This window comes from Pantherophis guttatus, chromosome 1, assembly GCF_059756535.1.
Source record: "Pantherophis guttatus breed Tessera chromosome 1, ASM5975653v1, whole genome shotgun sequence".
NCBI classification, from domain to species: Eukaryota; Metazoa; Chordata; class Lepidosauria; order Squamata; family Colubridae; genus Pantherophis; species Pantherophis guttatus.
Window position 1 is genome coordinate 291,432,278 of NC_142063.1, and position 27,989 is coordinate 291,460,266.

Here is a 27,989-nt window from a genome sequence, read left to right on the forward strand (position 1 = left end):
TTTAAACATTGGAACTTACTCTTCACATGAAGAGATTCCAGAACAATCAGCAATAATGATTGTTGATGAGTAAAGAAACAATAAGAAAACTCATCACACTGTATCAGCAATGGTAAAACAGTAACACTACCAAGAGGAATTTAGACTGTCAAATATGGTATATGTAAAACACCTAGGCCAGTAGAGATAACTTGAGTAAAAGAAGAACATTCTCAAGTAATAAGCAAAATTTCTCTATTTTTGGTCCTGTGTTTATTATATCAGCGCACTACCTTTTCTTCAAGAGGTTAGCTTCAGCACAACTTTGTGAAATGTAGTTACCAGAAAAAGCCTATAGCCAGCTAGTTAGTTTCAGAGATGGGAAATTTGAAATCCTTTCTCACAATAAGAAACCTGATAAGGAAGCAGCCTGGCTGATGCTGATGTTAGCCTGCCTGTGTTCTCAGACTATGTCAGAAATTAGAGCAGGATGATTATGTACTATTAAAACCAATGTGCAGATGTGCCACAAGGAGATGTGCCCCCTTTCTACAAGTCTTTACTCATGGAAACAATGGCTTGTCAGAAAAGAGCTACTATATTGAATTATAAACCATGCTGATCCTGACAATCAGGCTATACATCTAAAGGCAGTGAAAAGTTTTGAAATTAAGGCTTCTTACCTTGCTTGATTAAGCACAGGGTCACTTTCTGCTGTAACAAAAACTGGCAGTGGAAGCTGGAATTCAGGCCTGTGATCAGAGAAGCTCCTTCTGAGGCAAGGCTGAGGACTAGTGGCACTGTTGATCGTCCTCTGTTGACCCACAAGTTGCCTGATGCTATTTCTCCTTACAGATGTTGAGGCTTCAGGGTGGGCCACAGCCCCTCCCATTGGGTTGATGTTTGATGACACCACTGGCTTGGCTTCAAATAAAGAAGAAGTAGCTGGGCAAAATATTGAGTGAGCATTGCTAACAAACTTTGGGGACGCAGAATGTGGCTCGTCCTTGGAGTCCATATTGTTTTGTAAACATCTATGAAACTGAAATGGGGAAATAGATGGAGTAGTTCCAAAAGGAGGTGGGTTTGCTTCTTGGTCATGGGATGGTAGGCTGGACACTTTTTGATTCTGGGAACTTTGTTGTTTGCGTATTACTGGAGGATTAGAGAGATTTTGCTGGGGTGGTGGGGAAATCACTTTTCTCTGTACTGGGGGACTTGCTGACCTGGAGTGAGTTGAGGGACTAGGTTGCTGATGTAGAATGGGAGAAGAAACTTGATGAATAGCTCTGTGATACAGTGGTGGACTTGGAAACCTCTTCTGATTAGGAGGTGAGGTAGGTGGTATTCTTACTGGTGATATTCGGCTGATAAAACCTGACGTTTTCTCATTTTTCTTTAATAAATCAGGAGAACTTTGCTTTTCAGGTAAAGGAACTTCATTGTTAATCATGTTTCCTGGATTGCTCCCATTTGGTTCTGATGCTTCTTTAGGATTTGGAAGAGGTATTATTTTACAAGACTGCTTGTATAGATCTGCAACCTTTTCCATTTCATCATCCCTTTTGCGGCAATCAGACATATGAGTTGCACTCAACTCCAAGAAATATTTATTTGGTATGGTATCTACCTCGTTATTTAATGCTTTGTTGACAGCTGGGGAATTGCTGAGTTTCTTATTTGGTAACAAATCAAGTGAACAGATAGAAAGTTTCCTCCGTGGAGAAATCTGAGTAATTTTCTTGGTGGTGCACTGTTCATTTGCTCTGGTAGTCTTATCAACCACTTCCAAATAGTTTTCTTCCATCTTTATATCTCCTGAACATTCAGTCGATTCAAGTAACATTTCCATTAACATTTCAGGTGGTGGAGGAGGTAGGTTTTCCATATCAATCTCACCAGAATCCTCATTTGTATCAAGACTACTTGCAAATTCCATTGAACTATTGTCACTAAGAGTACAATGTCTAGTTCTGATGTTTTTGCAACTGGTATCTTCTAATGGTGAAACTTGATGTTTATGATTTAAGGGCACAAATCCTTTGGAAAGTGGAAGGTTGGGAGAAATGCTTTGAAGTCCAAACTTTCTGACACATTTTATTGGGCCCAACGTTCTTAAGTTTGAGTGTTTCACCAGACTTTCAGATGGGCTAAATGTTTCAATTAATTTTTTCACAGATTTACATGGTAGAGTGTTCGGTTTGGTGGTCCCAGAATAATTTTCTTTTATAGATATCAGATCTTCTGAAGACACGCCAGTTGTGGCCGATTTTTTACATTTTACATTTTCATTGTATCTACATGAAGAATCAGGCAGTATATTGAAATTTTTAGCAAGAGATGCTTTCAGTTTATTAGTGGAAGTTCTGTGAGCAATAGGCTCAAAATATTCTGAGTCAGACAATTCTTTTGGATTCAATATTTCCAATGTATCAATGATTTCCTCTTTTCCATTTAATTGATAAAATAATTCTAACCTTCTGTCAAGATCTTTTTGAGTTCTTTGAAGTTCCAAAAGAGTTGGGTCCTCAGCATGACTTTTGAGAGACACCTCAGACCTAGACCGTTTCTGTTTAATCCGTGTCTTCTGGCCCCCAGAGGCTGTACTAGGTCTCAGAAATTCTTTTCCATTTTCATCTTCCATCCATGCCCTTTGTCGACATTTAGCTGGAACAAATTTTATCTTTTCACTAATGGCATCTTTCATTTTGAGAATTATCTCATTATCTGTGCTATCTATTTGTTTGGTGGAAGGCTTCTGTCTATTCTCTTGCGCTGCAGGAAAAGATATAGATCTTTTAGATAAAGCATTTTTTTCTTTTTCAGACAGACTTATAGAGTCACATTCTTCCTCAGATAAACTGTTGGCACTATTGTCTTCATTTGTGGAGGAAATGCTGCCCAATTCACTCTGTTTGAAGCTATTACTTTCATGGGTTATATCAGAGTGCCCAGAGTTAAAAGTTTTCAAGATATTTTGATGTTGGAGAAAAGTGGATCTAATTTTTGATACTACCTCAGATGATGATATTGAACTCCTTGTCTGTGGAGGTGAGTAAGATATATTCTTAAACGGTTTTTCCAGCATACAGTCTTGGGACATGCTTACATCATTCCTGGAGTTGCATGGACTTTTGTGAATGCCCTCACAATTTGTTTCCATTCCATGCCGATCAATAATATTCAAATCTTTCACTGATTCACTGTCAATGCCTATTCCACTGTCTTCAGAATAAAGAGTCATATCATCAAGGTAATGATTGGAAGATCCAACTGCAGATTCTTCAAGGTTCTTTATTATCCTGACCAAGTGTTCATCAAGATGTTGCTTTGCTTTCATTTTTTCTTCTAAACTGGTACTTGCAGACTGCAAAAAGCTGCAAGACTCCTGCAGGACATCAGAGGCTAAAGAGGCCACAGTTCCATTTAACAACTGCATTTTGTTGACAGTGTATTGTAGTAATTGTTGCAAAAGATCTGGCTGCTCTTTTGGATTTTCTTTGCCAGCTGGCCAAACCAGGTTCCCTCCCACTTCTTTCAGCAGGTTTTCTCCATCTTCAATAATTTCTTCTAAAAGGTGGTTGATTCCATCAAACCGAAAAAGCAAAAAGTTCACCAATTGTTGCACAATTAATTGCGTTTCAGTAACCTGATCTGTCATGCATAAGATAGCCTTATATTTGGCAATATTAGGATTGAGATATGCATATGCGTTTTGATGGGCCTTAACAAGAGCGTCTGGGAAATCTACCTTTTTCTCCAGCTGACATGCAGAAGGATTGGATTTCTCTTTAATTTTGCAAGGACGCCCTGATTTTCCCTGCCTGTTCCTTTGCTTCTTTCCATTTTTGTGTTTTTGATTTTTGTTGTTTTCACTTTTATCTCCCATGGTAGCATCAACCTTTTCTGACTCAGAACTTTGTTGTTTTTTTATCATAATTGCTTCTGCCATATGTTTGCCTTTGTTTAACTTCATCGATTCAGAAATAGCTATCTCAGTCTTTGAGACTATCTTTTCAATTTCTTTCTCTTCCTGGTCCAGCTCAGACAGCAAAGGATCCTCAGATGAGGAATAGAAATTAACATCCTTCTCTTCATTTGATAAATTTTTGAAGAAGTGATCTTTAACTTGAGCCTCCTCCTCTCTTATTCCTTCAGTATCACAAGAAGAGGAGCCTTTGATCAGCAAAGGAAATGAAAAACCTTCACCTCCTCGGTCAACTAATGTAATTCTTTTATCCATCAACTTTGTTTCAGGATTCTTAACAATATCACTACGTGAAGGAGTACAACCCATTGTGCTCTGCCTTCCTAAGTTTCTTTACCACTGAAAGATAGTCAATAGATGAAGCAAAGATGAAAAAAGAATGAAAACTTACAAGTTTAGCTGATGTTGGGAGCTGGCATTTTTTGAGGAAAGCTTCATCTTGAAGAACCAGTGCTTTGCAGATTGCCCAGTTGTTAAGAAACTTCAGTCCCAGCTTGGTTCGTGTATTCTCCCCTTTAACAATTTCCCCTATGAAAAATATCTGTGGCATTTTCGACTGAGCTAGGGGATTAAGAGAGCTTATGTATCTTGCTTCTGCCTTAACAGATGTCAACCAGAAAGAAGGATTTAAGCTAATTAGGATAAGAAGCCCACAGCTAGTTTGTTGCCCTTGTAACAGGACAATTCCTGTTACACACTGCATTTTACAAATTGGCTTTTGGTCCACTGCAATGGGTTCTCATTGTATTTCATTTCTAAACTTTCTTTGGGCTCTGAAATTCCAAAGACAGATGCAGTTGTAATTCAGTTCCAAGAACACTGTCTGCAAGGCAAAATACTACCACACGGTCACCTAAAAGGACTGAACATGACCTTGGATGACTAATGCCAATTAGGAAGAAACACAATTTACAAAGCCAAAGAAAACAGCATTAAAAAGCTTATTAAGCTGTTCAGTCTTATCCGATCTCAAGAACAGCATGAGCAAGCATTCATTTCCTTGAGGACTTTCTCCAAAAATGCGTTGAATAGTTTTAGCTCTCCTCCCTTTTAACTTTCCAAAATGATAAAGCCGTTTTGCATAATTCTATTTTTCAGAGTTAAATAATGATCCCAATTCAGCATGCACTTTTTCCCCCAGCTCTGCTTTGATTTCTTCAAGTGCAAGAGCACCTGCAGCAGTTCATGGGAGGCTATGAATTATTCACCAGAGTGATGTCTCTCAGCATCAAAAGAGTGCTCAGTAATCTTCTCTTGCCCAAAGGCTGGATTAACGCAACCAGGTGCAGTTGATTAGTCTAATGAAAATGCCCTTTATATGATCTTGGAGGGGTTCCCAATCACTTTACAGCCAGTACAAACAAGAGATGTTGTCAGTCTGAATACAGATCAGATTCTTGATCAAGAACGAGCTAGTGAAATACCTCACAGTCATGGTAGATCTATTCTAACGTAAATGCTTTGATTATTATGATTAATCTTTATTTTTCCAGGGTCTTGATTGATTTACAGTGCTTACTTCACAGATCTGCTGTAGATTACATTAAACCTCAGAAAGAATTCAATACTGGGGACTTAATATTATTTCTAGAGCAATAAGCTTAAGCCAATCATGAAATGGAGAAAATTAAAGGAGAAGTTTGTTTCCCCTGTCGTAATGCTAGAACTCAGGTCATTGAATGAAACTCAGCATTGGAACATGTGTGTTATTAGTAATGAATTTCTTCACATGCTTTATAATCTATGTAACGTGTAGTGTTAGCAAGAGACAGAGATAACTATATACTTGGAAGGCTTTAAAAGAAGATATAGACATAATTGATGGAGTATTGTACTATTAATGACTATTTATGTTAGCTATTTTTTCATGCCATTTCCTTGTTAAGAGATAAAAGTTGCAACAGGCTTCTGAGTCAGTCAATATACATCTTATTGTTACATTAATATTGCAAGAGATATGGATTATCAAAGACACCCAAGAAGTTGAAATGTATTTGAATATTAATAACAGTTTCATGTTTCATAAGATGAATCCATCTGCATCTAAAACAACATTCTAAGTTCTCCACAATATACTGTTCTGAAATGGTATTGTACTTTCTTGGGATCACCACTAGAGATTTTGAAATATAATTTATTTTCAATTGATCTGTCTGTTCCCTGCTTGCCAAGATAATGAAAAATGCTGATAGAACTATTCCACTCCCACTTTACGGGTACTTGAGTCTTACCTGCAGTGGAAACTGAAATTTGATGAAATTCAAGTATCTTGAATGCTCTATGGGAAATTCTGAGAAAAGGAATATGAAGTGTGCTGAAAATAGTTGGATCCTCTTTCTGCATGTCAGTAATCGTCTGCAACACTAATTTTGTCAGGTACTTAAGACTGGAGGACTTGGCAGCACAAGGAAACAACAGCCAATAACTTAATAGCTGGCCATCAACACCTCAATCAACCAATAAGCCACACCCAACCAGGCACCACATAAATACCACACATGGAATAGTCCAAAGCACACATTCCCCTAGAGAGAAGTTCCTTGAGGATGGGCTCCAACAAGAGTTCAAAAGCTCAGGAGACTAAACCTCTGGTCCCGGTTACCGATCCAGATTGGATCCTGCAATACTAGTCTTTAAATACACAGAAGTGAAGAAAGCATATTAAAGTTAAGTTAACTTTACTTTATTGTCATTGCACCTCATACGAAATTAAATGCCATCTTCAGTGTACATTATAATTATAAAAATAAAACACAAACACACATCCTTCACATTCTATACAATTGATTTGAAAATCCGATACTGCATTAGTATTGTACTATACAGTAGAATTCAATATACTTACTGCCCTGGGATAGAAGCTGTTTTTCAGCCTATTTGTCCTGGTTTTTATTATCCTGTACTGTTTGCCAGATGGTAAAAGTTCAAAAAAAGGTGTCCAGGATGAGATGGATCTTTAAGAATGTTTTGAACTTTCAAAAAAAAATGTTTAATTGGGAAGCAGTTTTTCAATCTGCAGCTGACTTTAGTACACAACACACACAAAAGAGTTCACATAACTTATCAACCTCAAGTTCACACACAAAAGCTGGTGCTCCTGCAGAAAATCGGTATTAATGTTTTAAATATTAATTAAGTTTCCTCCTTATTTCTTATGTGTCTGGACCTTCTATTCCTGACTGACCTATAACTTGAAATTTAAAGAAGTTGGATAGGAAAGAAAATGTAGCAATATCTTGAATGCTAATTTTGATGTGTTTTAAAGTTACATAAACTGTATTTTGTGATTTTTCATTAGCAGCAGAGAAACCAAAAGCAGAGCTACGAATGTGCCAAGGGATTTTGCCAGCATCCAAACTGAATATGTAATACATAGTACATTAGAATATATAATTTATTACTCTTGATTCTGTTAGTATTAACAGCATCAACATAGACAAAGTAAAAGGAGTGTAATATACTTTACTGTGAATGAAACACTGTAATGGTTGCTTGGTTAGAAAGCGATTCAGAATCTATTCTTGATTTTGACTCTGATTTCAAGGAGATCTAACCCTAACTCTAACCCCAATTTCATTTTCAATGGCAATATTTTGAGGACCCAATTTGTGGGGGCAATAAGATGACTTTGTATAAATATACAAAAGTATGAAGGCTATTGCTTAACGCATTGTAAGCCGCCCTGAGTCTTCGGAGAAGGGTGGCATATAAATCAAATTTTAAAAAATAAAATAAAAAATATTTTACTGAGGACTACAAACAACTACCCCGCCCCCCACCAAAAGCTAAAATGTCGCTTTCTTAAGAAAATGATTCCGAATCTACCCTTTCTATCCATTTTTGGCTCTGAATCCAAAGAGACCTAACCCTAACTAGTTTCATTTTCATGGCAATGGGATTTCCCATGTATTTCACTGTGGACTACGAACAATGCTAACCAGAAGCTGTCAATGTCTCTTTCCTTTACAAACATCTAAGAATCTATCCCTGATATCAATTTTTGGCCCCGACTCCAAAAAGGGCTAACCTTAACTCTTACCATACAGTAGTTTCATTTTCAATGGCAAAGGGATTTTCCCAAGTGTTTTAGTATGAACCACAAACAACTCCAAACAAAAACCTGCAACCATTTTTTTCCTTTGAAAAATGATTCAGAATCTATCCTTGATATCAGTTTTCAGCCAAGATTCCAAGGAGACCTAACCTTAACTCTGAGACCAATTCCAATCCTAACTCTAGTTTCTTTTGCTATTTTCAAGGGCAACATACCTTTCCTTTACAAACATTGCAATGATATGGTGTAGTTATAAGTTCGGTTAGTGCAAGTATAAGCTTGGGAAGACTGAGATTTAAATTCCAGTGAAATCTGGAGTTCCCTTTAAGGTAAACAGTGTATTCTCAGCCCAACCTAGTGAAAAGAATTGCTGCAGTGGAAGAAAATGAAGGAAGATTCCCCTGTACATTGCCTTAAATTCCCAAGAGACTTGAAATGTGATGAAGAAAATCGTAAATATTATAGTAGCTGTTTCTTTAAGCTTACAGTACAAAAATAAAATATGCCATAGAGTACTTTATCACAACGGCAAATTTAACCAAAAAAAGACAGCTGTCAAATGAATTGTTCGAAGGATTTTAAAAATTTGTATTAATCAAAATACAGTATTTCATCACTATAGGACTTATAACAGTTCATTTAGTGATTGTTCAAATTTACATCGGCACTGAAAAAAGTGACTTAGGACCATTTTTCACACTTACCACCATTGTAACATCCCTATGGTCATGTAATCAAAATTCAGACGCTTGGCAACTGATTCATATTTATGACAGTTGCAGTGTCCCAGGGTCACGTGATCACCTTTTGCAACCTTCTGACAAACAAAGACAATGGGAAAGGCAGATTCACTTAAGAACCGGGCTACTAACTTAACAACTGCAATGATTCACTTAACAACTGTGGTAAGGAAGGTCGTAAAATGGGGCAAAACTCACTTAACAAATGCCTCACTAAGCAACAGAAATTTTGGTCTCAATTGTGGTTATAATTCCCCAGATGCTCTGTGCCAAGTGAAATACAGAATCCATGTAGCATACAGGTGTTTTTACATGGACTGGCTGACAGCTTATAACAAATGGGATAAACATTATCCAATTGTGCTTTGAATACAATGGTTAGTTTTGAAGGGTAACAGCTTTCTCATATACCCAAGAGTTTTTATTACTAGATAGGACCAGCACCAAACTAAGAGCATGTCTGGCTGCGATAGGGATTTGGAAAAGTCCTATCTTGCCTCTACTTACTTGATAAAATTATAAGAAATGATGTATTGGTACACTATAAGACACAGGTGACTCCATATGGTGAATGTGGTGGTACATGTTGCTAAAGCCATGAAACTAAACATAGAGAAAAATTACTCCATGCTTAGTTTCAAAATAGACAGGCCTGCTCTTGTTTTAGAATCCAATAAGACATGTATTTCCAGAATTAGCGGTTAGGGTTGCTATATATGTGGGCCCAGCCCTTGTTTTTCCTGCAAACTACAGTCATAGAAGGCAATGCCTGCTCCAACCAGCTATGCAAGTTGCCAACCTGATTGTGCCTTTCTTCACTTTAATGACAAGTGATAAAAATCCTGGATGCAGAGCCAGCAAGAAAAACCTGGGGTTAGTGCTTCCTACTCAAAAAGTAGGTGGTAAAATTAAATAATGTTTGAGACTATCAGAGAAACCTACATTATTATTAATTACCTTTTTTCAATTCTTTGAATTCAAGTTGCTCAAAAGGACTCAGAGTATGATTCTGCCAACTAAAAGTCTCACTGTAGCAAATATTTGGGGCAACTTCCTTGGTCCCAGATACTTTGTTAGGTAGGTTTAGATCTATCAAAAGCAGTCAAATCAATAATGATTTGGTATACTGTGGCCTTTCCTTGCTAGCACTATAGTATCTACCCTTGACCTTCATATGATGCTGACTGAATTTAAAGCAGATATTTTGCACTTATATATTAAAATTGACAAATTTGACAAAGGACACTCAATGGCAGACCTTAAAATGGGAAAATGGGACTAAATGCCATTTTTGAATGAGAAGTTGCTGAACTCAAATACATCAAAAGGTTCCAAGCAATCTCATTGGTCTCAACCAACACAATGAGTGTTCAATATATTAGACTTGTTAATTAAAAAGGTAATGATCTGTCTAAAAACCTGTCCAAAGCTTACTGTATGCCTTTAGTAAAATTTGTTAAAAAAGCTGTCACCAGACTCCTGATTTTTATTTTTTTTTGCCACCTGGACTAACAGAATTCTTTACCCTAGCACAAATGGGGTGCTATATATAAGTAGTCTTCAATTTATGACTGCTCATTTAACAACCGTTTGCAATCATAATGGTCTCAGAATGGGTGCTATATGGTTCACAAAGCACTTCCAGTTACGCTGCCCGCTCTCCTGTCACATGATTGCATTTTGGGCACTTGGTAATCTATTCACATTAACGACTGATTGCCAAGTGTCCTGACACCATATAATTTCCATTTGCAATCTTCTCCACCCATTTCCCCAGAGAGTCAAAAGAGAAACCACCCAGTAAGATTGTAAGCAGAGGGGATGTTGATTTGAGGTCCATTTTCCCCAGATCACAGAAGGAACTCCCCTCTTCCCCATGCACGGAGGGGAAATCCTCCCATGTGCTGGAGGTAGGGACCTCAAATCTGGTAAAAACACTACCGAACTCCATCATTCTCAGCCTTCCAGAATGTTGGCAATTGCTAGCATTTTAACAAACACCATCATCTCTGCCCCTCCAGAGGGAGAAAATGCTAACCAATGCTAGTGTTCTGAGTTTTCTAGAACAATGGAATTTGCTAGCATTTTTGCCAGTTTTGAAGTGTGTACCTCCAGTGTGCTGAGAGATTTTCCAGTGACAAAGGCCATCGTTTTCATGATCGTTCCCATTGATGGGGTGGAGAAATGGTCCAGGCTCTGGTCCCTTTCCCCACACCCACCCAGAGGTGGGCTGCTGGTGGTTCAGACTGGTTTGGGCAAACTGGTAGTTGCGACCTGCAGGAGGGCCAGCCCACCCACCCTGGCGCTATCCCGTCCTATATCGCCATGTTTTTGAAGCCGTGCACGTGTGCGGAAGGCCGCACGCGTGCACGGAAGGCTGCACGCATGCTCATATTTTCGGTGCTGGGCAAACTGGTTGTTAAACTAGCAGCAGCCCACCACTGCACCCACCACACCTGGAAGGCTGGCATCCTCTCCCTAGTATCCCACTTAATGACCAAATGGTTGTTTAACAACTTGAACTGGGAGACCCAGGATGGTAATGTCTTACTTAACAATCGTGTCACTCAATGACTAAAATTCCAGGCTCAGTTGTGGTTTACATAGAGGACTACCTGGACAATTAGTCAGTCACGTTTGCTTATGCTTAAATACAGAGCTTGAAACTGTACCATTATGCTTTTACAAATTCCCTTATATTTCTAATGGTGATCAAAACAGATAAATTCAGGTGCTTCTGTGGCTATGAGGTTATCACTCTTTTTAATTTGATCAATCACCAGAAACCTATTAGGTTGCAAATTTTTCATTAATAGTTGTATGGTTTAGAACTCACCACTTCTGGTTATTGTTTCAGGATTTTTATATAATTTTATCCTTTAAAATTATATCCTTAGATAATCATCCTACATTTCTTTTTATGATTAGTCCTTGACCATAATTAATTATATAATCAAGAACCAGAAATGCAGAGAAATTATAATATTTTTAGTTCCTAATAGGTTACCTAGAAGTCAGAAAGACCAAGAACTGGCTGTAGCATGGCTTCTTTCTTTATAACTAGTTCAACTGGTTGTTTTTTGTGTGATTCCAAGAATATAAAATTTAGTCACTCCAATAGAAAAATCCTACATTAGAAGAATTTTATGCCACTTGAAGCTGAAACTTTATTCTTTGAAGGTATACTCCCTCCAATTATGAGATATTGTTCAAATTGGCTTTAGTGATTTTTCTTCTTTAACATAGCACACCACATAATTATCTCCATGTTTCTCAATATAAAATGTTCCTCTGCTTTTACTTTCCACTTACTAGAGAAATTAGATAATTTGCCTAAAGGTTCAAGTTAACAGAGTTTTAAATGCACATACCAGCCGCTTCATTTCATTCCAAAATGGAAAGCAAGAGACACCTGGAAAATTTGCCTAATTAAATGTAGTGTTCTAAATCAGAGCAAGAAAAGGCAAGAAGCTATAAACAAAGCAAGTGCATTTGGCTCCTTCCCCTTTTGCACATACACTTTAACATAGATATTGGCTATTAAATGCTGCATTTTTTGAAAAACTAAAACCTTCACAGGGCTGTGTAGTGGGCCATAAAGGGTGCTTTGCAGGATTCATTGACAGTACACCAATAACATTTGTGCATGTCAAAATGTGTCATTCATTATATCTTTAAAAGGAGCAATGAATGGAATTGGGTAGGTTTCATGAAGTAGCATGGAAGAGCTGCTGAATCCTGATGGATCAATTACCTGCTTTATAAATGTACTCTACTATGTAATCTTAGATTTTTTCCTGCAATTTTACATATAATATAACCATATTTAAATTTTAAATATTATTTTTGTAATTTTAGATGTTATCACACTTTACATAATTTTAGAGTCTACTGTGTAACTTTATATCCACTGTATAGATGTAGATTGCTCCTTCTGATCTAGTTAGGTTGTTTTATAAATTTAACTGGTCTTAAATTTTATTTACTATTTACTAAGATTTATAAATAGTCGAAGAACACATTGCTTATACTAGTCTAAGACTGTCATAAATTGGCTCTCAGCTGACAGTCAGCTGACTGGCTGAGTTCCATTATATTCCTCTGCTTGCTTATTTTATTAGAGTATTTACTATCAGAATCGTAGTTTCTTATTCAAGGGGGAAAAGGATATTCTTTTCCTCCTCTTTAAATGCGCTTGCTTGCGGCCACAGCTACTTAATTCCATCTAATGGGAGATAAGGATAAGGATAGTTTTATTCCATCTAAAAATAAGAATACTGTAGTTTAATTCCAACAAAAAAGCCAGTACAAATTTATAACCTATTAGCACAATGCTACGCAAGTTTATTCAAAATTCCAAGCTAAAGGGTTTACCTCCTTAGTATATGCCTACTTGGCAGCACTGTAAAATGCCTATTTTGATATTATACGAAGCAATAAGATGAAGTTATTTTTGAGAAAGAGAACATATTACTATATCCTGTTATCATTTAATGATAGTGTAAGTTCCTAAAAAAAGGACAAAAATAAGTGTTGGGGATGTAGTAATCAAAGTAGACAGATAAAGTTACAAAAACAAAGTGCTTTTAGGTCGCCTATCCTATATATATGCCTTTACAAGCCTACGCTCTGCAATGTTTACGACGCTGCGAAAGTCCTCCCCCTTCATCAGCTTTGAAACCAGACACAAATTGCTTGAGACCCGATGAAGCCGTTCCAGTTGCTTTCCCATCGAGGTCTGCACATGCGCATCTCTTTCTTCTTCGTCTTTATAAAACTGAAGAACGAAAGCTGGCCATCGGATGTGGGCGTGGCTTCAGGTGCTCCCCCCCCCCCCACCAGAGCTAAACCACGCAAGAGGCTCATCGGACGGCGAAGGCCAGGGAAGAAGGAATCATGGATATGCAAAAGATCTCAGATAAGGGGCGGAGTTAACGATACGGATTGGCTAGGGCGGACAACAGCGTGCTGGAGTGGGAGTGAAGGTTAGCGACGGGGAGAATCTTGTTGCAGATACATTGCTGCATGGGGGTGGTCGGGGGCGGGGCGTAGGAAGCTTAGCGGGACTACCTGATCTTCCATCTCCGACGTCTGGGCGGTGGGCGGGGCCCCACATTGGTGGGCGGGAACTTTCCCCTCGGTTCTCTTGAGCTTCGGGAGCCGCAGTTTCGGAGGGGACAGCAGGTGAGGGCGGCCGCGGAGGGGGGCGGGAATTGCTGCTGCTGTTTTCTTCGTGCGGGTTATCTGGAAAGACTTCGGGACAGAGCGTGCCGAAGGGTTGGTCCTCATTCCCTAAATCGGAGGCGTGGCGTGGGTATAGACGGGGAGGGGGGAGGCAGAATGACGCACTGGGGGGGGGTCGAGGATATGCCCAGTTTTGTGGTGTGAGAGGTGGGCGGGTGGGTGGGGGGGGAGAAAGAGGAGTGATGTCACGTGGGACCCCCAACGTCTGAAAGGAGACCTGCCGTTTGGCTGCACGTGCACCCGGTGGCGCGGTGGGAAGCCGGTTTGCGTGCGCTTGTTATAACCGCTGATTTCGGGAGCGCGTCTTGGGGTTTGTGGCAAGGTGGGGGCGAGAGATGAAACAGTGGCGATGTTTGCGGGCAGAACCGGGAGCCGAAGCCAAGACAGCTGGAGTGGCACCCAGGATGTGTTTCTGAATGTATAAAAGGGTTATGCAACAGAGGTTCTTACGAAGGGAGGAGGGGTGGGACTGCTGTGGTATCCTCTGAAGGAGCCCTTCCCCATTTCCCACGATCAGCTGCATCTTTATCAAACCCGTAGTACAAATAGCCTCTTTTTTCTTTCTTTCTTGTTTTTTACTAAGGCCCAAGACTTTTTAAGTCAGACTTGATTTTCTCGCCCCCTGGTCCGCCTAAGGTATGCCAAGAAGGAACAATTTCACTAATACAGCTTTAATAGGTGTCATGTCTTTAAAGTGGGGGCATTTAAGGTAAAACGGCAGGTTAAGGATAGATTGACATTGAAGTTACTCTTCTGTCCATTTGCTACTGATTAATTGAAGTCGGATTTAATTTGAACTAATGGAAGTATTGTCCTATGTGTAAAGCAGCCAGATAGAACAGCTTTCAGTCCTAGTACATTTTTTTTTCTATTTTGAGGAACTAGCCTGGCTACTTCTTTGACATACCAAACTTTTTGTGACATCATTTCTGTTTAATAATTTTCTGCCAGTATCCCTCTATTAAATGAATAGATAGCATAACATTATTTTAATAATCATGTTTATGTTTGAACATTCAGAAGCACAGTCATTTATTGGTAGAACAGGAAACGCCCCTTAATTTATGAAGATTAATAAATGCCTTCCATGTCAAATTAGAAATGTTTCTGTGGTTAGGTTTTATTATTTATGTATTATATTTATATCCAATTGTAACAAAAAACCCTTCTGATTTCTGTGCAGTTATCACAATATAGAATATTAATTTTAAAGGCTCTGCAACTTGCTGAAACTTTTTAACAGAACTGTTGGTGGTAGTTGATGAAGCTTGTGCTATATTTAGTAGCAGGATAAGACCTAATGGTGTTTAATGCTATTTGGAGCCTAAACTATGCACAACTAAAATGTAGACTTTTTCTCCAGTAGATTTTGAATTCTTTAGTTATTCACTAAATGAAATCAAGTAGATTTAGGGCTAGCACATTTAAGATGTGGAATCTGTTGTACCATCCTCTGAGGAGTGAACAAACTCACTGAAAGATATCCAGTGTATGATGAATCTGAGTCTAGTTACGGGTGGCTTGGCTTCCTTCAGATAACCTACATGCAGCTGGTGAGCTGAAAAGCCAAAACTTGTTTTGAAGGAAGATGTGACTCATAGCCAAGTCCGTCAAAGATGTATTTGCCTTTTCTTTTCTTACAAAGCTCTTATTAAGTATTATTGGAGAATTGTTTTGCTAATAAATAATGCTTACTATATTCACAACTTACAAAACATAAGATCTGTAACTTTAAATATTTCTGTAAGTCACCCAGAATCATTGATGAGTAGACAGCCTATTAATTAAAGTAGAAATAATATCTAATTTACAATTTAAAATAATATAAATTATTTTATATTCTTAAATGTATCTTATAATCTACTAAAATAGTAGATTTAACCAGTTCAAATATTCTGGAGAGTGTACAGTACTATAAAAGTGGATTGAAAAATGGCCACCAAAGAGGTCTTTATCATTCCTGAATTTATCTGGAAAGAATTAATTACTCTAATGAATTCCAATATACTCAGAATTACACATGAGAATACTCTTCCACAATTTACAGGATTACATTTTGAAATGTAAGGAGTAGACTGAAAGTAAACAACAATAAGATCATGTCCTGAACTTACGTATAATTCAGAGAAAAGTAGTTTTCAAAGTCAATAATTTGCCAAATATACTTTCTAGTCAACTCTGAGTGCTAAGACTTTACGGTAGAATATGTGCAATATGCTATATCATATACTTTTATGATACCTGATTTAATTACATAGTTCACAATACCCAGATACTGGTTTTTGGCCAAGTCTAAAAACACTAGAGAATTCCTGGAAACCTGGCACTTGGACAAAGCAGCCACCAACAGGCACATAGAAGTAAACAACACACACACACACACACACACACACACACACACACACCACATTCCAAAGTCAAAAAGCCAAAAATGAAAGAAAAACCAAAACACCACCCCACCAGCACTCAACACCCAGATAAACACCAAGATTAATACAAGAACAGCAATTGTTTACTTGTTTTGTTTGTTTACAATATCCCAATAAGAAACTATCAACTCAGACAAACTAATAGTAAACAGCCTAATCAAAAAAACACCAGGAACACTGTCAGGGCAAGCCACTAGTATATAAAAAGAGAACAAACCCTACACCAGTGGTTCCCAACGTGGGCCTGTGGCCCACAGGGGGGCAATTTGGAACCTTGTTTAAACCAAGTTAATGGCCTTTTAGGTTTCCTTGTGAGTAGGAGTTCACTTTTTGAATAGTAAGAATTATATGTCCGAGGGGGGCATCAGGATTTTAGAGATGTTTAGGTGGGGCATGGCCAAAAAAAGGTTGGGAACCACTGCCCTACACCTTTGTAGCACTGATGTTATCTTGTTTGGTAATGAAACATCTGCCAGAAAACAGCTAAGCTCAGAGAGCACCCAGATATATCCTGAAGTAAAACATTGTATTATAATGTGCTCTATCAGAGAAATAGCTGGATTCATAAACATATGAAATAAATAAATTTATAAATATAAATTAAAATTTATTGGATAGAATCCTGAAAAAAATTCCTTCAAAATACTAGTGGAATTGGAATCTATAAAAACAATAGGTCAAAAACAGAAATGATGGTTACTGTCTTATTTTATATATCGTTTCACCAATCTATTTCTTAAAATAACAGACATCCCCAAGTATATGAAAGCATAAAAGCGAATCGACCAGTTGTAATTATGTTTAAGGAATATTAAAACTTTTATGTATTTTGGTAACTTTTGCTTTATGTATTGTTGCAGTGCACTAAACTTGACTCATTGTCTTCAGAGGTCTGCAGAATATAATTCTCAGATAATTTACAGTTATTGACCCAGATGTACCTAAGCTAGCGGATTGCAATGAATCAAGCTAATTAGAACTGACCTCTAGAAATGCAGAAAAACAGTACTTTTCAGAAGTTGTCCTAATATATTTTTCTATATTTAACTTGGAATAATCAGTAGATCATGGGATAGCAGTTCTAAAACAGAACTTATACATTCTAAGATACCTGGAAAGAAAAGGAAGTGTTTTTCTGCTTCACCTAATTTCTTTTCATAAAATACAAAAATATTAGTGAAACAAATTGATATGAATTTAGATATATTTCTGCCAAATCTAAGAAACAAGTGAAGGGTTTTACTTAAGTCCATGCAAATGATAACAGAAGGCTGTTAAGAAAACGTTTCATTCGAAAAAAAAATGGATTCTGAGTCTTACATTCCCTCTTTCCCATTTTTCGTAAGTATTTACATAAACTTCACTTCAGAGTTTTGCTTTACTTTAGTAGCCTAAAGTATCAACCTCTTGTTCAGTGGCCAGTCAAAGCTATAACAGTGCTGACAAAGGAGACTTAAAACCAGTCCTTTGAATTCTGGCCATTATAGCACCCTTGTGGTCACATGATTGTAATCTGGGTGCTTGGCAACCAACTTGTACTTATGATTGGTGCAGTATTCAGTGGTCACACAATCAATTTTCCCTGCTAGCTTCCTACAAGGAAGGTCAATGAGGAACCTGGCAGGAAAGATAGTAATTTGCTTGCAGCATCCACTGCCTAGCAGCAGCCAACCCCAACTCCATTATGCTTGTACTATACTTCATGGGCTACTCATGTACCATCCCCCTGCCCAGCAGCAGCCACTCTTGTTCCTGTGCTGGTCACTCCACCTGGTAACAACTGGCCCTACCTACATACTTGCCTGCTGGCCTGCTTGTAAGTCACCTGGAACTCGCTTAATATGCTTAATGACAGCAATGAGGAGTACCCAGATTCCTGTTGCAAAATGATGCAGTACATGTGACCTCATGCTTTATGAGAATTTCTGATCCCCATTAATGTTAATCAAGGATTAGTTGTAAACCATAGAAGTATTCATGTTTTATGAATTATACTGTGAAATAACTTGGCAATTTTGAAGCTAATAGCAGCTGAATAGTAATATAATGTCAAAGTAGTATATGAATAATGGTATGTGTCCTTTAGTGCATTTTTTGGGGTGGGGAAGTCTTCAAATTAGTGTGAATCCTAGAAATGTCTGGATGAGTTCCTGCAGTTTTCTTGACAAGATTTTCAGAAGAGATTTGCCATTGCCTTCTTCCCTTGGGTGAGAGGAAGTGAGTGGCCCAAGGCCACCCAGTGGCTGGAAGCTTGGTGACGCAGTGGCTTAAAGACGCTGGAGAAAGCCTGTGCTCTGGTAGTTCAAGTCCTAGAACTGTGTGACGGGGTGAGCTCCTTCACTTGCCTTGGCTTCTGCCAAGTTTGAGAGCCTGCTACATGCAAGTAGATAAATAAGTACCACTTCAGTGGGAAAAATAATGGCAATTCATGTGGAAGTACGAATGCAATCGATGCTGGATCTGCACGAGTGCAATGTTCGAATGCGAGGTGACATTGGTAGAGGGAAAAAGCCCTGGATGCTGCTGCTGAATGCTGTTAGCCATTCTGAGTGCATCCTCGCTCACCCCCTGTGGTGCACTTTTAGATTGCGTATGAGCGTGAACCGAATGGACTAGCAGTCTTAGGCAGGCAAACAACTATATAGTAACACTGCATGTAGTCTCCTAGCTAATGTACCATCATCTTAAGCTAAATAAATCCTGTGACTTCGTGCCTAAGGCAGGATTAGAAGTGATAGTCTCCTGGCTTCTAGCCTGATGTCTTAACCATTCCACAAAATTGACTCTCATGCATTTAAAGTATAAGTATTTTTCTTATCCCATGAATGAGAAACACTCCTCTTCAATTTTGACTTGGTGAAATCTATGCAAGTCTGATTTTAATCATATTTATAGCTTTTTTTATCTTGAGTGCTATACATTGGCTCATACATTAATTTCCCACAGAATAGTTGATGTATGTTTACAAAGAATCCTGTAATGAATTCAGGTGATCAGCAATAGCTTTATATTTACATACGGATAATAGTCATCCTGCAATCCTTCATTCTATTTAAAACCATCCCTTCCTATTAATCTATAATACTAGATTACAGATTACTCTTCTTTAATCTGTATTATAGATTATTATACTAGATTATATACTACTATAAAGAACACAAAATGCTGTTCAATGACAAATCTTTTATATTCTTTTTAAATGCTTCATTGCATTAAAAACAGTGAACAAACAGGTTTTTATTTCTATAACTTCACATTTGGGGAAAGTATTTTATTATCTACCTTACTTAGAAGTGACCTTAAAGTTATTTCTGTTGAAAAGTAAATATTTAATTAAAAATTAAAGATGCAATGCTGTTACTGTTAGCAAGCCTTTGTGAGACAGAAAAAATAATATCCTTTGAGAAATCTTTCCTACATTTTGCTCCTCAGTTCTCTAGAAATAGTTCCTAAATTTCAGATTTAGGAACTATACATTCTAAATTTCAGTTCAGAAATTTCAGACAGAATTCTGTCAAAAAGATTTGACAGAACTATTAAAAGAAATAGAATATTTAAACAAAAAATTAAGATTTTCAAAGAATGGATATTTAATCACATGTGTCATAACTTTATGTCTGTAACAAGTAGGTTCTTGGCCTTATACTTCATGATTTTCAAGCAATGTGAGGACCAAATTTTATCTAGAAAATTGCAAGAAAATAATTTTTGGATTTAAGACCATATGCAATATTATATTTCAATTTAGATAAGGAGACCTGCTAATCCTATACCATATTGTGAATTAATAATGCCTTGCTAAGTAAGATTTCATTCTGCCTTAGTTTCATCTCAACCTTGTTATAAAATTCTAATTAGGAGCGATTGATGATGCAATGACCTATGAATTCACACGATGTTCAAAATATTTGGAATCTCTTAATTATTGGTATATTTTAGTAAGTAACAGAAATACAAATTACATGAGCAAATAATATTTCAGGTCATTTGTCAATTGATGAGATATTTTTGAAAAAAATCCTTTTTAGCCAAAGGTGGCTTTCTAAAAGATGACCATAGAAGAACTTCCTGACCCTTCTGAAGAAGAAGTTTCATTGAGTAAAAGACATCAGTATTTTATCTCTGGCTCCGAAGATTCAATTACACATTCAGTCTCTGCTGCACCAATGCCTTCAGAATATGGTAAGACTATTTATAGAAGGAGATAACTTTGCAGAGCTGTTTTCAGAATCTTGAATGAGTGGAGATTGATTCCAAAGGGATGCTCGGAACTTAAAATAAAACTAATCAACATCATGTGGGAAATATTACAATTCTTTTCTTAAAATGTGCTGTATTCTAGATGTAGTGAATTATCTTTCTCAGAATAGCTTTATTATACAGTATAAACAGTGCACAACACACATCTTGGAAAATCATTTGGTTTCCAGCAGAAAAAAGTAGTTTGGTATGAACTATATAAAATTGTTTTCCCAGGGTATCAAGAGCAATTTTGAGTGCTATGAGAAAAAATTGTCCAAGTGTCATGGAAGCTGTTGTACAATATTTTATATGCTAGTCATGTGAAAAACTGATATTGTGTAATATATTAGAACTTCTTTCCTCTTTGGACATCTTTTCTTGGTGCAAGACTAGAAGCAAGCAGGTGAATAACCTCTTACCAAATAACCTCTCACAAAAACAAATTATTTCAGATTTGCATATATTGTAATTAATTAAATCATATTGCAATTAAATAAGTCAGCTCAATAAATAAAATGTATAATTTAAATCAAAGCTAAATAAATTGTTAATGAATAACAAATAATTTGGTTCTGCAACCCAACAAGACAGACACAGACTTCAGAAGATAATTAGAACTGCAGAAAAAACAATTACTACCAACCTGCCTTCCACTGAGGACTTGTATAATGCACGAGTCAAAAAGAGGGCTGTGAAAATATTTACAGACCCATCGCATCCTGGACATAAACTGTTACAACTCCTACTCTCAAAATGACGCTATAGAGCACTGCACACCAGAACAACTATACACAAGAACAGTTTTTTCCCCAACACTATCACTCTGCTAAACAAATTCCCTCAACACTGTCAAACTAGTTACTAAGTCTGCATTACTATTAATCTTCTCATCGTTCCTATCACCCATCTCCTCCCACTTCTGACTTTATGACTGTAACCTTGTTGCTGGTATCCTTAAGATTTATATTGACTGTTTCACTATGACTATCATTAAGTGTTGTACCTTATGATTCTTGACGAATGTATCTTTTCTTTTATGTACACCGAGAGTGTATGCACCAAGACAAATTCCTTGTGTATCCAATCACACTTGGCCAATAAAAAATTCTATTCTATTCTATTCTATTCTATTCTATTCTATTCTATTCTATTCTATTCTATTCTATTCTATTCTATTCTATTCTATTAACATATTTGTAAACTGAACTAAATTTAAAAATGAAATTGACAAATTAAGGAAGAACAAAATGAATTGTATCCACTTGCCTAATAATTTTAAGAATAGGAGTGACTAAAATATAGTTTTAGTGAAGACCAATTTATGCACAGCTTCAGACTATTTTGGAAGCACCTGCTTCTGATTATTAACTTATTCAAAAGATCAAATAGATAATGCAGATGATTGTAAGGTTATAATTACAACAATAAAATGTAAGTGATGAAAAGCTTTTGAATATTTCCTTGCACTGAAGCAAATGGCAACAACATTTACCATTGTATACAATGCAACAAGGTATGCTATAGCCCAGTGATGGCTAACCTTTTTGCCGTCGCGTGCCAAAAAAGGGGGAATGCGGGGCGGTCGTGCGTGTGCGTGCCCACACCCATAATTCATTGTACCCCGCACATGTGCGCGTGACCCCACTTTTGCGCTCCCCCCACTTTTGGCACACGATGGCATGGTAGGCCTGTTTTTTCACCCTCCCCAGGCGCCAGAGGCTTTCTTGGAGCCTGGGGAGGGTGAAAACAGCCTTCTCCACCCCCCCCCCCCCGGAGGCTGGAAAAGACCCATTCCCAGCTTCCGGTAGGACCGGAAGACTCGAAAATCAGCTGGCCAGCGCATGCATGGTGCTGGAGCTGAGGTAGAGCAACGCTCGCATGCCCACCGATATGGCCATAGGTTCGCCATCACAGCTATAGCCCATGGTTTCTGTTTTAACTTAGTTAAACAGAAAGGTTTCTTGATTTTACTCCAGGAGGATAAATTTCTGTAAGAATGCTTATCTCTCTGTATGAAGTCTTCCTTTGTCTGCACTTGTTCACATTATGAGAAATATGACTCAGAGAAGCTACATTTTTGAAATAAGTCTGAAAATTTGTAAGTTGCATGTTTTGGTCTCCATGTCTAACAGCTTGAGAATAGACAACTCTTTTCTGTTGACAGTAATATCTAGAATAAGATTTCTCTCTATTTTGGCTATTAAATTTAGATGCTTAGACTTATAATAAATTGTCAAGTGGTTATCCTGGTAAGTTGTGGTTTTTAAGACTTTGGATATATGAAATAAAATAAATTTAAAGTAAAATTGTTATTATCTGCACAGAGTAAAAGTGAAACAGGTAATTAGTTCATTGACTAATTAAAAAGGGAAGGTGCCAAATCACAATCTTATTTCGCATCTCTGTTTGTTTAGAGAGGATAATACGAGGATTCCCTAAAATAGAAGGCGTGGACAAGATATAGATGGTGAAGGAAAAAAATAAAATTAAAAATAAGATAAAATTAAGTATAAATTGTATTGAATACCAACATCCACAAAGAAAGCAAATAAATTGCTCCTCCCGATCTCTGCATATTTATTAAATAAATGATTTAAAATAAAAGCTTTATTAACAATAGAGTACATGAACACCTACTACAGGTTTTGCTTGCTGTTCTGAAAATAAATTATGCCAAGATCTCTAATTTTATTAAAAGAAATTGCACATATATCTCAGCCACAATCTGTATTAAAGTAATTGTTCTTTAATTAATGGCAATTACCGACTCCCACTTAAAAAAAAATCTTACATGTCTTGTATGCATGCTTTTAAGCTCCATATGCTTAAGTTTCCATCCAGTGGGCATATGATCAGTCAATTTTTATTATAAAAGATTTTACAAAAAATGGCACTACAAATCCAGGTTTATTTTGTATTATTTGCCATATAATTAGTATCTGAACTTTAGCAGAAGGTAAAGTGGTAAGAACAGCTAATAATTCGTTATCTGTAACAGGATACCAAGTGAGTGTGGAGTAAATTTCAGAGGATACTTTTATTTGTCCTTCTGTTAAAGATAGATTTCAAATGACACATCTCTTTGTTCTAGGAAACAATTGTTACTGTTCTGATAAAGTATTTTCCAGAACTCTGTTTTTTTTAAGTACAAATGCAGTCCATAACTAATTCTGAAATAGCTTCATGTTGTATTTTTTTTTAAAAAAAATCAGTTACCCATCTTGTCTAGCAGACGAGCTTGTCTCTTTTATATGAGGTTCTTTTTTTGAACCATGAATTCCAAAACAACAGAGAATTCTTTTGTTGTCAGAGAGGACTAAATATGGTCTAGTATTTTTTATCAGTGCTCTGAAAGCTTCCAGTATTAATAGTCTACTTTAAAAATATTAGAGATTCAGATGTTTAAAGCCATTCAGTACTGGTTTAGCTAACTGATCATTGCAGGGACATTTTTTTTATTTTAAAATTTATATAGCACTCAACCTGCAGAAATGTGACTTTGACTCTGTTTTGCAGTCTTTATTTCAATATTTATAGGCTTAATATATAGAATGCCAAGACAGCCAGTTCCATAGATGCTTCCTATTAATAGATTCATGCTTAAAAATGAAAAAAACAAGTGCTTGACATTGAATCCAAGAGTGAAGGAATCTAAAATGCTCTTCTAAAATCTCTTCTCCTATTTTTCTTTCTGCATAGTTAAAATTGTTTGAAGAGAGTAATTTATCCTACTTCAGATAAATGATATCTCAGGTACAGTTATTGTTCTTTAGTTTAAAACACTCCTCCCTCCTCCCTCACATTCATCCTCTTTAGGGGGGAACTTTTCACAATAGTAATTTGGTCAAAAGTATTTTCCTACTGCACAGTAACTTACCAGTATTTTTCTATTTTGCACTCTGAAGTCTATGTCACCACCTAAAGAATTCCACTACAGTCTGCAAACACTGATGATTCTTTAGGGATTTTATTTGAATCTCAATAAAATTCTAGTGATATTTTTGAATATCAATAAAACTATAACAGGCATTTCCAGGAAAATTCTAGTGCATGCATTTAATCTTATACTCCTAAATGGTTTTTTTTTTTGTATATTTAATTTGTATTAAGAATTTTACTTGGCAATGGAAAAATCTAATGTAAACTAAAAGGAAGTAAAATAGAAAATAAATGGTGCAAAGGAGAAGAAAAAACATAGAAAATAAAAATATAGCAATGAAAGACAAAAGCCATATATAAAGAAATGGCTTCCGATCATCATAATAAATATAATCTATTTTTGTAACTCTTCAACCCCTCCTAGTTTACAAACAATGATCTCTTGATCCAATATCCCATCTCTTACAGAGAAGTCCATAAAACATAATATTTTTATCATGTCAGCAGAAAATCCATTACCAGAAATAATAACTTATTTTATTTTAACCTTGATCAAATAAAACAAGTTTATATTCATTGCTTTTAATTTTGATAATTTTAATCTTTAATCCTTTGAAATGCCATAGAATTTACTCTTTTCATTTTTTCTTTTTCCCTTCTGATGAGATTCTTCAAAGCTTTAAGAAGCTTCTTTTGTAAATCCAATATAAAAGAATTATCCAAGTAACTTATGGTTTATTATTTGTATTTCCCTTTTGATTTTTAAATATCAACCCATTTCTTATATATATGCAGCAAAACATCCTTTATCATGTCATTCTCATAACCTGTCATTTGTATATCTACTTTAAGTGCCATCTCGTCAAATAAAATATGTTACTCCTTAATAGTATTTCTGGGTTAAGAAGGAAGATTTTCTATAGCAAAATATGAAAGGGTAGTACCCTGAGACTGCCACATTTAAATAAATAATAAAATTGTAAATGAAACATGAAAATTGTAAAAAAATACTCTGTGGAATATTCAATCTCATCAAATTAGAGAATCCCTTATTGATTACATAGTAAAATATTTTCCAATCTTGGATTGTCCAAATTTATTTATTTATTTATTTATTTAATCTAATTTTTATACCGCCCTTCTCCCGAAGGACTCAGGGCGGTGCACAGCCAAAGATAAAACAAACACATATATAAAATTTAAAAACAATTTAAAAACATATTAAATAATTTGGCCCCAACATCATTCAAAAACAAAAGCAACCCATTAAAATTAATGTTTAGGCCAGCCCAGCTTGTTGAAACAATAACGTCTTGAGGGCACGGCGAAAGGTGCGTAGGTCAGGGATCATCCGTATCTCCAGGGGCAATTCATTCCAGAGGGCGGGTGCCCCCACAGAGAAGGCTCTCCCCCTGGGGGTTGCCAGTCGACATTGTTTGACCGACGGTACCCTGAGGAGTCCCTCTCTGTGGGAGCGTACTGGCCGGTGGGAGGCTATTGGTAGCAGAAGGTGATCTCGTAAGTACCCAGGTCCTAAGCCATGGAGCGCTCTAAAGATGGTAACCATCTTTACATGCTTTACATGCTTTACATTTGAACACTGTATGTTTAGCTAGCATTTTCAGGGCACTAGGTGGTGAAGGTTTGTTAAGTTGTATGAAACTTGACTAATAGTGTTTTTTAAAATCTTTCTGAATATTTTTAGCAACTAAATTTTTCTTTCATTTTTTCATTCCTGTAGAATTCTCTTTTTTCGATCCAAATGATACAGCATGCCAGGAAATTCTTTTCAATCCCAAAACTTCTGTATCTGAATTATTTGCTATTTTAAGACAGTGGGTTCCCCAAGTTCAGCAAAACATTGATGTGATAGGAAATGAGGTGAGGCATTTATTGATTTCCTGAATTTATCTATAAATTTTTATGTTATGCCCTCATTTAATATATGGGAATATTTGTTTAATTTTTGTTTATAATTCATTGTTAACAAATATGTCTTTACATCTGCATTCTTATTAAGTAGAAATTTAAGTAAATTTTCATGATCTGCTAAGAGCAAAAACCTTCGTAAAAAGTGCATTAAGTGCTATATATCTTTTGGGGTTTACATGATTTTGGCAAGTTTTTTTTATTTAAGTAACTATAATACTAAGTGAACTGATGAAATGCAAATTGGTAATCACATGATCCCAGATATTTATGTCACCGTTGCTGTGAAATGTATCAGCTAATTCCTTTGGCAGTAAAAATAATTTGTTACCAGGTATCACTATAAGAGTGATATATATTTTACCTTCCAGGAAATAGGAATTGCTGCATCAGAATCATAAATGATATATTTTTCAAAAACAGGTCATTAAGAGAGGCTGTAACGTGAATGACAGAGATGGCTTGACTGACATGACTCTCTTGCACTATACTTGCAAGTCAGGAGCTCATGGAATTGGTAAGAAAAGGAATTGGAAATTTTCTGTGGCTAGTTTTGCCAGCAGGAATAGTAGTTGTCCTTCCAAACTTTCTCCAGGTATATTGGTTATGCCAATAGAGAGAGGAATGAAGTGTCATTCCTCTTCAAATCATCTACCTGTAATATTCTAATATATTAGAAATTCTATATCCCTCTGTGTCCAAAATTCTACCAACTTGAACAGTTTGGAACTTCTGCAGCAGTTTCCTCACCTTCAGTGAATTCTATTCACAAGCTACATATCTTCCCGAGCACCCCAAAAATCATTTTACTGAATTTCTGAATCTTTCCTCCCACCGGCCAAAGTGATGCCCCTTGGTAACATAACATCACTTCCTGTAAAACTTTGTATAGATGATAAGTTAGGTTGTTCTGATACCTCAAATAGCACTTTAAAACTCATGGAGTGGCCATATTTACTATACGTAATCACCAAATTTGTATGCTGCCCTTTCTCTCCAAACTTTCTAAATGGAATTATTGCTAAACTGAAATAATTGTATTACCTTTTCTATTTTCCTATTGTTCTGTAGTCTTGTAACCTCCAATACAGCAACAATTTAAAATTAATGGGGTGGAAACAGACAGAAACTTTATACTTTATCATTTGAAAATCCTAGGAACTAATAGAATTACATGTTAGTACATGGTACAGATGAAATAATGTAAAATAATTTAACAGTTGAATTAAATAGTTTTAGTCCTAATTGCTATGTATAAATAAAACAATAGTATTATTCCACTGAAGTCATATCATAGGTATAATTTCAGTAATATTTTGGTCAGATTTCTTTTAGCATTGCTGTATTAATTATGGAACTCACTCTACCATTGGTTAAGTTATCCATTAGCTCTCTGTCCTCATGATCTAAAATAATAACATGTGATGTTTAAGCTATCATTAGCAGCAGCAGCAGCAGCACCACCACCACCACTACCACCACCACCGTTATTTCAGCATTTGTGC

At 36.5% G+C, this 27,989-nt stretch overlaps 2 protein-coding genes across 14 annotated transcripts in view; one reads left to right on the top strand and one right to left on the bottom strand.

Annotated features, from left to right (window-relative positions):
• Positions 1 to 4,582, bottom strand: part of PCARE (photoreceptor cilium actin regulator) — a 31,705-nt gene extending 27,123 nt beyond the window's left edge. For 2 of the 4 annotated variants that reach the window (XR_004593007.3, XM_034427973.2), the window contains exon 1: positions 663 to 4,299. Coding sequence is in view for 2 of the 4 variants with exons in the window: in XM_034427973.2 (XP_034283864.2) it covers positions 663 to 4,276 (3,614 nt within the window). In the remaining 2 variants the exon portion in view is untranslated. Of the gene's footprint in view, positions 1 to 658; positions 4,300 to 4,358 lie in introns of those variants that run through there. The other 2 variants (XR_015731490.1, XM_087883118.1) reach the window with 2 other exon arrangements.
• An 8,752-nt stretch (positions 4,583 to 13,334) lies between these two features.
• The window catches only part of CLIP4 (CAP-Gly domain containing linker protein family member 4), a 47,751-nt gene continuing 33,096 nt past the window's right edge, over positions 13,335 to 27,989 (top strand). For 2 of the 10 annotated variants that reach the window (XM_034427975.2, XM_060692455.2), the window contains exons 1-4: positions 13,779 to 13,945; positions 20,463 to 20,616; positions 26,297 to 26,436; positions 26,908 to 27,001. In XM_034427975.2, coding sequence (XP_034283866.2) covers positions 20,484 to 20,616; positions 26,297 to 26,436; positions 26,908 to 27,001 — 367 coding nt within the window. In that variant the 5' untranslated portion in view covers positions 13,779 to 13,945; positions 20,463 to 20,483. Of the gene's footprint in view, positions 13,747 to 13,778; positions 14,039 to 14,189; positions 14,642 to 17,114; positions 18,251 to 20,462; positions 20,617 to 26,296; positions 26,437 to 26,907; positions 27,002 to 27,989 lie in introns of those variants that run through there. The other 8 variants (XM_034427978.3, XM_087883120.1, XM_034427979.3 and 5 more) reach the window with 7 other exon arrangements.